Genomic DNA, 12769 nt, shown 5'->3' on the forward strand with positions numbered 1-12769 from the left:
GTGCCTCAGTAACGGCTTTGGCTTTTGAAGACGATTTGTACAGTCTCAATGCGCCTATGACATGACCCAGATATTTAATAGAAGATTGGAAAAATTCACCTTTATCACATCTTTGCTCCGTCAATCTGCTGCTGCATGCCCAGTTTGCACATCAGTGGCAATTTTGAACCTGTGTCTGTGTTCAGGTCTTAGCCAACATTTTATGTATTCTAGTGCTCAAACCTAACCGTTGAACTTCCTGGTCTGCCAAATGCGTGTAGACTGCAACTTCCTTTGTTAGGTTGGTTTCTGTTAACAACCGCTTTTGGATAGCTTTGCTTTTCAAATCTCACACTAGTCTATCTCTAATGGTGTTATTCAAAACATCCCCAAATTCAGTTTTCAGCTAATTTCTTCAAAGTAGCTACAAACAGAGATTCATTCACCTTTTAATAATAATCAAATTGTTCAGTATATGAGCTCCACTGCTCAGTGTTCTCATCATACAGTCTCACAGCAACAAGAATTCCCACCATTTTTGCTATGCAAAGGGCTTGCTTAAGCACAATGTGCCACAAATCTTTTTAGCACTACCTCACGTTTTTCAAACAAGGTACGCCTGAGCGCAGCCCATTTCTTTCCAAGTTTTGCAACACGCCAGCCCTAAACTTATTGTTGCGAGGTACTTGCTACTCAGTGCTCCCTAAACTGTTCCAGATCTTTCTGGGCAGAGCATGTGACAAAATTCTTTCGCCGATGTTTCTCCAAGATCTTTGTTTAAATTTTGGTTCTTTCGATGGCTGCAATTGCCAGCTTTGGTACAGAGATTTCTTTATAAACTTAGGTCTTCCTGGATTTCCGCAGTGTGGACCGATGATTTTTCACTTTTTCCACTGGATTTCAGCAACTTTTGGGGGGATTTTGAAGTGTGGATCAACCACCCCATCGTCAGTTTTCTTTGTATCTTTAAAGGGTAGGTTTGCAGATCACAAAGGTAGAAACAAGCAAGAGCTAGACCGGAAAGGTTTGCTCTACAGGTTGTTAGGCTAGGTTGCCCATTTGCCCATGCAAACAGCTGATGATGTCATCAGGACTTAACATTATCAGGCCCTTAAAGTGCCCTTGTTCCAACTAGGAACAACGCAAATACACAATAACCCAAATCAAATGCTTCCTGTTAGATATGTTTCCACAATTGAGAAGCACTTGCTGAATTATCCTGAGAGTTACACAACCAATTTAAATAATTAGCCGAGTTCATATCACGGCTCATTGGCGAGGTGCGACATGCATTCAGATGCAGGGGCAGCACGGTGGCACAGTGGTTAGCACTGCTGCCTCACAGCACCAGGGACCCGGGTTCGATTCCCGGCTTGGGTCACTGTGAAGTTTGCAAGTTCTCCCCATGTCTGCATAGGTTTTCTCCGGGTGCTCCAGTTTCCTCCCACAGTCCAAAGATGTGTAGGTTAGGTGAATTGGCCATGCTAAATTCTCCTTCAGTGTACCCGAACAAGCGCCAGTGTAGCAACTAGGGATTTTTCACAGCAACTTCATTGCAGTGTGAATGTAAGCCTACTTTACTTTAGCTTTACTTTACTTTTACAGGGACCCATTCTCTAAACAAAAGGAATATGTTCAAGCTTGCAACTGTTTTGAATTACCCGGGAGCTCGGGGAGCCTACAGTTCCATCCTTTCTCCATGGAAATGCCTCAGCCAATCAGATTTGACTTGCCAACCAATTGACAACCATCCCCCCTCCCCACCCCCAGTAGTATAAATTAAGACCGTTTGAATTTTGGCATTGTGTTTGTCCTTGAGTGCAAGATGAAAAGCTTCACCAACATGTCTCTCTCTTCAGCACCAAGAGAAAATAATTAGTTAAGAATGTGGCAAATCTTTAGGATTAGGTGCCTCTGTAAGAAGCAAATAACTTTTGTCTGAGGGACAGATGGACTGCTACATTGACAGGCCCCGAGACGTAATATAATGCCTGTAGGAGAGTAACATTATGAAAGCTTACATTTGCAACAGTCCATCAACTTGACTAGATGCTCAGTTAGTGTTTGCCTCAGAATTTCTGCTGCATCTTTACACTACTGTTGATATAAAAAATGGAATTTCCACATTTTCAGGACATTACCCTATTCGGGCATGCTTTCAGAGATCATCCCCATGTAGCTGCACAATGTTATGATCTTGTCATTTAGCCTTCTTGTTCAATTTTGATTTACGGTATAACACGCTTCAGCACAGAAGACTTCCAACAAAAGCTCATCCTTAAATTTTTGCTTCAAGTAAAATATATCAATATCATTCACAAGCCTCATTTTGAACACTAAAATCACCACCACAAATCAGGCTCAACACCATCAGTTCATAATGGGAGGCTGTTAATGATTTACAATAGGATGCATGCTATCCTTCAAGTGCAATCATTAGAGTGCCAACAATAGGGTAAGTCAATCATGAGGTTATACAGTTGTATACTTTACTCAGACAGTTTTGATATAGAGCATTAAAACTTTTAATTAGTGAGTCTCCTGTTAACAAAAAGAGACAATGTGCAAGAACAATGCATTGTCTATTTATATACTGGGCAGGATAAGGATGCACAAACACGGCAATATAAGAACATAACCATTCAGTTCACCAAGCCTGTTCGATCTTTTGATTATGGCTGATCAATACTTCAGAATCATTTACTTGCCTTTTCTCCATATCTTTCAATACCAATTAAAATCTGTCCACTTTAGTCCTAAATTTCAATTGAACCAGAATCCCTACCCTGTTTGAAGAGTTCCAGATGTCTACATTTCGTCCACTAAAAACGTACTCCTGATTATGACCTTTTGCTCTGGATTGCTCCCACCAAGGGAAATTTTGAAATATATACTTCATCAAATTCCTTAATCATTTTTTTTAAAAAACCTTATTAGATCGGGGGTGGGGGTGGGGGGGGGGGGGGGGGTGGAAACAGAACAATTGTATGCAATCCAACTTCATAATGCAACCCTTTCACACTCTGGGAGCATGCTGATTAAAAACAACAGACTCCGATCACAGTACAAGTGAAACATCTTTTCCTCGTGTTTGTATTTCAAACTGCTTGAACTGGAAGCAAAATGTTCCATTAGCGTCTCTGCTTGTTTTCTGTACCTGTGTCCCAGTGATCTGTATCTATGGGCAAACAAATCTTTGCTCCTTCACAGCTCTTAATCTCATTCTATTAAGACAATATTCTAATTTAGCTTTTACAGCTCCAAAGTGGCTGGCCATTTTCAACAATTGGATTTTTGCTTCAATTGCTTTCAAGCGCCAATGAACACGAGATGGCTCCCCAAAATGATAAAATGCTTTTAAGCATCCCATCTCCTCAGAATCTTAATTTGAAAAGATCAGTTAATGTAATACGTTTTCTTCACAGCAATTGCAGAAGGGTTTATTCACATGATTTTTTTTATATGCACATTCGTATATTCGTTTTACATGTTTGAGACTGCCACATAGTCAGACTGGTGGACAATTGTCATTCTGTTTTCTTCCCCAGGAGGCAATTGTGGAGGTGGATCAGTCTTGTTGTGCCTATGAGTTCCATCTGGCATCAGCATGCACTACTCTGTGAAAACTGTCAAATGTTTGTTTTCTATTTGTACTGGTAATGACTGCTTCACTAAACAATAAAAAAGTGTTTCTTTTTGAGTCAAGCAGTTGAATCAAGTATGCTTTTTGTTGTTTAAAAAAAGGCCAACACCTTTTGTTAGAAAAAAGTCAGCTCTAGGGAGGAGTTACTGAACCAGTGTCATGAGATGGGTAATTTTGTCCACACATTAAGGGCCAGATTGCTGAAGCTCCATCTCACAGGTTAATCTCACAGCACTCATGATCAAGCCCAGTAGCTCCCAGCCACTTTCCATGATGAAATCATCAACGCCTACTACTGTTTAAGCAAAAATATTCAGTGTCATCAGCTGCTTCAATGGATAAAATAGCTTCCTCGCCAAGAATGAAGCAGCTGATGACACTGCATATTTTTGTTTAAACAGTAGGCATTTATGATTTCATCAAGGCAAATGTCTTTGAGTTACTGCAACACTGACATGAACAGCAACAAGAAATGGATCAGACATGATCAAGGTGGATGCAATCTGTCTGGAGTCAGAGTCTATCTCTTCACTGAAAAATGCAATGCCAAAGATAAATAATTTATGGGAACATATACTTAGAAATACAAAACTATCAATTGTTAAACCATTTTCACAGTTCAGGAACCTAGACCTGCTACAATTGGTGGCAAACAATGCTGTACACATCAAGTAAGCGTCAGTGTCTGGATCGTCTCTCAAATAAAATGCCTATTCCTGCAATCCCATTATGGAGGCATTGCACAACCAGCTTTAAAAGACAGAAAAAAGTTTTCAGCCTAAGTTGAAGCAATTAATATTGAACAGCAGAATGTTTAGAGCCATTTTAGTTAGCATGAGCCTCAAGTCAAAAAATACAGAGGCAGCAGTCAATGAGTAATGGGTTTTTATCTCTGCTCACTGCAGAGGGGGTAAATTAATTTGAATGCTTAATTTGGGCATGCACTCCATTTCAATAGTTAACTAAATTCCCTTTTATCAAGTGTCCTGAAACATGTGCATTATGCAACCGGCACAATAGCGCACTGTGTAGAAGTTTATTGCTTCATTATCCAGGGCAGGGGTGGCTGAACTGCAGTCCATGAGTCACAAACAGCTCTTGAGCCCTGGCAATGAAGCTCAAAATTCCCAGATGATTCTACTCAAATTATATTTCTAACTCGCTTGTTTATCCTGTCTGAATTTTATGGGCCTACGGATGCTCCTTGTGCTGCTGTCTCTCTGCTGAAGAAATGATAAAGTCAAACATGAGATCCATTAGTATCATCTACATGAAAAATTAGAAACAAGATAAGCTTTTTATATGGCCCAGTCAGCTCCACAGCTTACATTCAAAGCCTATGGAAAAATAAGTTTTCGAATGCATTATTAACTTCTGTTACAGGGATTTCTTAAGATACTATATTCCTTCACCTGCAGGTGCAATTGATCGTCTGTCCAAGTACATGGAGGCTAGATAACAATCCTGTATTCTGAGTGGTGCTCCTCTGCCTTGATTTCTGTGTCACCAAGGTTCCAATCCTCTCTAGCCTCTTTCTCATTTTAATGCTAAAATCCCTTCATGGTGAAAAGCCTCAAAGAACTGAATGGCCTACTCCTGTCCCTGTGTTCCACCCATTCTTATCTTTGTAGTTTTTTCCTGTCCTACAACCTCCAGAATAATCTGTTCATCTGGTTTCCTGAGCATCAAACCCCCACTGCACCATTGGTAGCCAAGTCTTCAGGACACATACTTGGAATTCACCTCCCAAAATTGCACTGCCTCATTACCTCGCTCAACTCCTTTAAGATATAACTTGACCAAGCTCTAGGTCATCACCACCCCTTCAACTCTGATCATCTTTTCCTTATGTCTGTAAGGTACCATGAAACACTTATCACATTAGGGGTGCTATATAAATTAAGTTCTTGTTGCAGTATTCCACAGAATTTCAGAGTGCATTTTAAAAAGTTATGATTCAATAGGTTATACAGCAAACAAAATCTGGCCAGTGTTGTCACTTTAGCTGAAGCCAGGACAGAAAAAGAAACTGAATATCTGAGCAACATCATACAGTTCACATTGTGCAAAATAATGAAACATACCATATTTTAATTAAAAGGCACATTAATTTGGGGCAACTGTGCATGCCTGGCCAAAGATCCTCGTCACACTATCTGTAACCCCCCCACAGCTTGCAGAATCTCACTAGCTGTCCTGTCTGGAGGCAATACACATCTCTTTAACCTGTGCTTAATGCTCCCTCCACTCACATTGTCTGTATCTTTAAGACCTGGTTGGTTGTAGAGATTCGCATTCTAATCAGTATTCTGTAACTTGATTTTGTGTCTCTGTGCCCTGTTTGAGAGCAGATTTCCACTCCATCTGACGAAGGAGCAGCGCTCGGAAAGCTAATGGCATTTTCTACCAAATAAACCTGTTGGACTTTAACCTGGTGTTGTTAAAACTCTTACTGTGTTTACCCCAGTCCAATGCCGGCATCTCCACATCAAAGATCCTTAACCCAGACTTGCATGAGAAGCATGGTCACATGGATAAAGCACCAGAGAACAATCCCTGACATCTAAAAAAAACATTCGGCAAGAGGCATATTCAAGGGATGCATTGTAAGAGGAATGCAAAAGACGACAAGAAACAATGTGGCATTCTTTCATACTTTGCCTCATTGGCCATTGTTCGTGCCTGAGCCTGGGTATTGGCAAATTAATTAAATCGGTGGTGGTGGTTAGGGGCTGAAAGGGAAAGTAACATCATAGTAAATGCCTTGAAAAGGAGGTTCTGGCCAGAGCCCATCATTCATGTGGCTATATCAGGATTATAAATTCCCACAGTAAAATGTACTTCAACGGTTTTTGATTCTGGGCTTACCTTTTTGCCAATCAACTTCTTCCGTAGAAATTCACGGGCCTCAAACATGTAAGGAATGTCATAGAGGGGTCGCAGTTTCCTACGATCCTAAGGATAAAACAAAAAGAAAAATCTGGTTAAAACATTGATGGAAAACTGAAGAGTGGATGGGTAACTATTTGAACGATCGCATCAATAGGAACTGTACAACAGTATGGTATAAAAGCGTGTTTCTCATCTGACCAAAACTGTATTCTACAGAAGTTTAATGAATTTTAACTTTTGGATCTCATTGCTTAAAAATATGACCTCTCATGCTTTAAAGCTGTTTTTCAACACAGATGTAGCTGGTAATGATTATTTGGTCTGCATCATAACTACTGAGTTTCATTATTGAAAATCATAGGAGTCAGAAACACCAATAAAATTAAATTGATATGCAATGCCAATGGCCAAATGATACCTTTGTTTTCCCCACTCTTCCCTCAACACAACTATGAAACCTTTATGAGCAACATCCTTTTTTGGAAAGGGAGATTATGGCATTGTATTTATGAAAAATAAACTATATAGTTAGGAACCAAAAAAGGGAGATTAGGAATGTTAAAGAGGACTGTGGAAGAGTGTCATCTGGTATTTGGGATGGTGAGTAATGCAGAATCAGAATTTTGCCTCTGTGTACAAAAAAAGAACCATGGGAGTAAGTGAGGAGGATGCGGAAGAACCACTGCTGGCGATGAACTGTGAGACATCTATAAAGTTAGATGTACCAGAAGCAGAATAACCATCAGGCCTAGACACAGAACACAAAGCAGCTTGAGAAGGAAAGAGCAGAGACACGAACTATAATTTTACAAAAATTAGAAAGGGGGAGGGGGTAGATGTGAAGGGTTTTTTTTCAAAAGAGGCAACATACTACATCCAAAAACAGGTAAGACATGGATTTACTGTACATCTTTCGTGTCTTCCAGGCATCCCAAAGCACTTGGTAGCTAATTAAGTGCTTCTGAAGTGGAATCACTGACATAATATCAAGATGGTGCAGCATTCCCTCACCGAATTGTCAGCTTAAATGATACATTAATGCATCTGAAGTGTGGCTTTGAATAATCTTCCGACTTAGAAGCAACAGTGCTATCACTGAATGAAGATTGACATTTGTATTAAGCATGCACTAAATCAGGGTTGGATAACTTGGATGTGTACATTCCAGGCAGTGCTCAATTAACGTGTGTTTGTTTTCAGGAACTCCAAGTGTATGGTTAAATGGAGTGCAAAGTTGCATCCATGAATGTTGACAGCATTTAACAAAGGCACAAAGTATTCAACAGAAGCAGCCGAATGGATCGAGTATAAGCAAAGATTGGAAAGCAAGCACCGAGGTAAATGGATATTTTTCAGGTTGATGGGATATAGGTAGTGTCATGTCCCAGGGATTGGCGCTGGAACATCGGAACAGGCATAAGCCATTTAGTCCCTTAAGCCTGGTCCTCCATTCAATTATATCATGGTTGATTTTTGACCCAACTCTATATACCCTCCTTTGCTCCATATTCCAAACTTCGCCCATCCCTTATGTGTGAATATGTTTCCTATTTTCACTCCAACATGGTCTCATTTTAATTTTTAGACTACACCCCCTAGTTGCAGACTTTCTAACCAGCAGAAATAGTTTTGCTCCGTCTGTCTGTTCCTCTTAATACCATGAAAACGCAATCAAATCATCTCTTATCTTTCTATATTCCAGGAAACACAACCTTGGTTTGTGTAATCTCACCTCACAATTTAACAACTTTTGAGCCCAGGTATAATTTTGTAGCACTGCACTGCCTCGAAGACCAAAATATCCTTCCTGAGGTGTGGTGTCCAGACTGCCCACAGTACTTCAAATGTGGTTGAACCAGGGCTTTGTATAGATGCAGCATGAGTTTTTAACCTTGGAAATGTTTATCTTCTATTTCATCTAGCTATTTTGAAAAATAGCACTGCAATGTTAGTGTACCTTTAAGAGGTTTGTGTAATCATGGTCACAGCCTTGGGTGATGTCATTGCTGGGAGGAGGAAAATAAAATTATGGGCAGATCAGGTGACCAAAGATTTTCAGCTTTCAGTTTCATGTTAGCTGCAATGTTAGAGGCAGTCTTAGAAGTCCCTCTGTTTTGCTTTGAAAGTGTTACTAGTCAGCTGCAAGGAAGGCTTGTTGCTGTGCTGCAGTAATGTGTGTTTTGGGAAGCTGATACGACTGCAGGCTGCTCTGAGCTTTCAAGATAATTTGATATCAGTAATCAATCCAGGGAACTGGATTCCAGTATCATGTGAGCTTTAGCCCATGCAGTGATCAATCTTAAGAGTTTTGTTTATTGGATTTTGGCTTTCACTGGAAAATCATTAGATATATTTATTAAGGGTTAGAGACTGGTGTACTTGTTTTGTTTGTAATTGATAAAAGGTCTTGCTAATTTTCTTACTATACATGTTGACTATATTCTTAAAAAAACTTATTTTGATAAAAGCTTCCTAGTGGATCACTTGAATCATACCTAGAACATAGAACATAACAGCGCAGTACAGGCCCGTCGGCCCTCGATGTTGCGCCGACCAGTGAAACCAATCTAAAGCCCATCTAACTTACACTATTCCAATATCATCCACGTTTATCCAATAACCATTTGAATGCTCTTAATGTTGATGAGTCCACTACTGCTGCAGGCAGGGCATTCCATGCCCTTACTACTCTCTGAGTAAAGAACCTACCTCTAACATCTGTCCTATATCTCTCACCCCTCAATTTAAAGCTATGTCCCCTAGTGTTAGCCATCACCATCCAAGGAAAAAGGCTCTCACTATCCACCCTATCTAATCCTCTGATCATCTTGTATGCCTCTATTAAGTCACCCCTTAACCTTCTTCTCTCTAACGAAAACAACCTCAAGCCCCTCAGCCATTCCTCATACGATCTTCCCACCATACCAGGCAACATCCTGGTAAATCTCCTCTGCACCCTTTCCAACACTTCCACATCCTTCCTTTCATGCGGCGACCAGAATTGTACGCAATACTCCAAGTGTGGCCGCACCAGAGTTTTGTACAGTTGCAACATGACCTCCTGGCTCCGAAACTCAATCCCTCTACCAATGAAAGCTAACACACCGTACGCCTTCTTAACAACCCTATCAACCTGGGTGCCAACTTGCAGGGATCTATGCACATGGACACCCAGATCCCCCTGTTCATCCACACTACCAAGTATCTTACCATTAGCCCAGTACTCTGTATTCCTGTTACTCCTTCCAAAGTGAATCACTTCGCACTTTTCCGCATTAAACTCCATTTGCCACCTCTCAGCCCAGCTCTGCAGCTTATCTATGTCCCTCTGTAACCTGCCACTTCCCTCCGCAATATCTACAACTCCACCGACTTTAGTGTCATCCGCAAATTTACTAACCCATCCTTCTACGCCCTCATCCAGGTCATTAATAAAAATGACAAACAGCAGTGGCCCCAAGACAGATCCTTGCGGTACACCACTAGTAACTGAACTCCAGGATGAATATTTCCCATCAACCACCACCCTCTGTTTTCTTCCAGCTAGCCAATTCCTGATCCAAACCACTAAATCACCGTCAATCCCATGTGTCCGTATTTTCTGCAAAAGCTTACCATGGGGAACCTTATCAAAGGCTTTGCTGAAATCCATATACACCACATCAACCGCTTTACCCTCATCCACCTCTCTGGCCACCTTCTCAAAGAACTACCTCTTTGGTCACCTTCTCAAAGAACCGAAACATCTCATGCTTATCCTTGCCAAATTCAAGAGGCAAAACATATGATTCAGGCGAGCTTCATAAAACACTTAGGAGTTTCTAACCTGAACCATAACAGCACAGTAAGAATAACACCAACTTTGCTGATAACAAGTCGGAGAAAGTTGTGAGAAAGAATGAATGTGGGTAGGATAGAATGAGTTGGGTGGAAGCTACTAATAAAGAAAATTAAGATTGTGTAAACTGTAAACGTTTACTTCTCATACCTGGCAAATCAGTAACAAAGAGGCACTGACTGAAGATGCTAGCGAGCAGAAACACACAATCCCTACAGTACAGAAGACAGCCATTTGGTCCATCGGATCTGCGCCAACTCTCTGAAAGAGCATCTTACCCAGGCCTACCCCTACTCCCTATCCCCATAGCCCTGCGCATTTAACATGACTTCACCAAACTGACACATCTTTGGACACTAAAGGCAATTTAGCATTGTTAACCCACCTAACCTGCACATCCTTGGACAGTAAGGGGCAATTTAGCATGGTGAATCCACCTGAAGAATGAAGGTGAAACCTTTTCTTTTCCCTCAGAAGGTCACTAGAATATGGAATGATTCAACACAAGTGCTACTGAAGCAAATATCATTGTCAAAAAAGATTGGATAAATGAAAAAGCCAAGTATACGGGAACAATAGGATTTTATTGCTTGGGGTGAAGTAGCTGCTTTAACGCTGATATCATTCGTGGAATGGGCAGTGTTGTGACTTTAAGAGTCCTTCCCAAGACCACAATATTGTAGCATTAACATGGTAAATCAGCTCCATTTTCGTTTTGCATTCCGAGCTGATAAAACCAAGTTAGAGCAAGTAATCAGATAAGAGATAAAGTAACAAGAATTATCATAAGCCATTTAAAAACAAAGGTTATAAAAAATTCAAGTTTCCCAAATCCAATTGCTCGCCAAAAACTGTAAATCTTCAATTACAATACACAATAGGGTGGTAAGAACCTGAAGGGAGTTCTGCCTAAAAATATTAATCTTAATAACTTCAACAATCAGCACTTTGGAACAACATACTCATCCTTTTCTTTCAGACGGCGCCTGGACCTGCTGAGTTCTTATCATTTATTTTTATTACAGAAATCACGACATTGATTTGACAATGTGGCACAATGTTGCCATCCCTCCCTTCAAACATAGCACAAATCTTGAAAAGCATTTCGAAATTGATTTTAACAAAAAGTCACAAATCCATTTAGTATAAAAAAACGAAGCACATGTTTTAATTTGGCATCAGCTTGCATCACAATTCCACCAACAATCTGAATATGATGTTCCAAGCAGGGATTATTTTTGCTACCCAACCTAGGTTGTTATTTTCCTAGATGGGTGGGCTAAGCAAGTTGCGGTTGGACCTGGTTTCCGGCCAGCAATGGAGCTTTGCACAACATGAAGATTTCACACGTGTTGTCACGCTATTTGGTGAGAAATTTCTGTTTTAAAACAAAACTTCAACTGCACAACTGTTAAATTTAATAATTATGTCTTTGCCTTAAAAATATCCTTCCTTTGTTGGTTGTGAAGCACATTGTGATGTCCTGTGGTTGTGAAAGGCAACTACATAAAGGCAGACTAAATAAATGAAAGTCCTGGGTGTCAATGCTATGTTTGTTGATAAAGTATTCCCAAGTCAGCAATAACAAATGAAGTTCCCTCTACACTTGCCAATCAGCGCACACTGGTCAGTTGTGGGGAAAATCTTCATCAACGCAGCCCAGAAAAGATGTTTTAAACCCAACCCTTCAGGAGCAATTGGTATAATCTCAGAGTATCACTAACAAACAAAACGTTCAGATACCTTGGTCTACAGCAATTTTAATACAAATAATTTGAACATCACAGCTACACTAGGATGTATCTGTACAAGCTCTGAGCCAGACCGGATGCAGAGGAATCAACAGCTTCTAGACTGATGGTCAGATGTTCAAAGACCGAAGGAAATTCCTCATGTTACTATTCTATCAAAAAGGACAGACCAGGACACAATTATCAGTTCCAAGCCAGTCATCCTTAATAAAAAAAATACCTAATTACTATAGTCTCCAAGATAAATTTCCATGGCACTTTCTTTTTAATTAATCTGACAGCAAGACCTCAACAACAAATATACAAAACGATGCCATAATATGCCTCTGCATCTCTCATCACTCAATTTGGCAGCTGCTTGTTGAGTTGGGGTCACTCTCCGACTTCACCCAAGTAGTTATTCTCCATCATTGGCGGAAAGCTACCTGAGCAGAGCCTTACCTTGTTCTCACTAGAGGTCTCGGTGTACAAGGCCTTCAGGGACGAATAGGTACTTTTTGTTCCATTGTGGCTAATGTTGATGCAGAATATCATAGCTTGTGCAAGACACAACGATGGAGATTGCTTTCCTTCACTAGAAAAATCCTAGTCATCTTTTCTTTCCTCCAGTGGCGCACTTAATACATCAGGACCATGATAGGAAAGGAAAACCAGTTTTAAAGAGCA

The 12769-nt window shown here is 40.4% G+C and overlaps 1 protein-coding gene across 1 annotated transcript in view; it reads right to left on the reverse strand.

Annotated features, from left to right (window-relative positions):
- snd1 (staphylococcal nuclease and tudor domain containing 1) overlaps nucleotides 1–12769 on the reverse strand; it is a 909008-nt gene that overhangs the window by 766652 nt on the left and 129587 nt on the right. Inside the window, exon 11 of the mRNA XM_078235739.1 lies at nucleotides 6491–6577. Coding sequence (XP_078091865.1) covers nucleotides 6491–6577 — 87 coding nt within the window. The remainder of the gene's footprint in view (nucleotides 1–6490; nucleotides 6578–12769) is intronic.

Source organism: Mustelus asterias, chromosome 19, assembly GCF_964213995.1.
Source record: "Mustelus asterias chromosome 19, sMusAst1.hap1.1, whole genome shotgun sequence".
NCBI classification, from domain to species: Eukaryota; Metazoa; Chordata; class Chondrichthyes; order Carcharhiniformes; family Triakidae; genus Mustelus; species Mustelus asterias.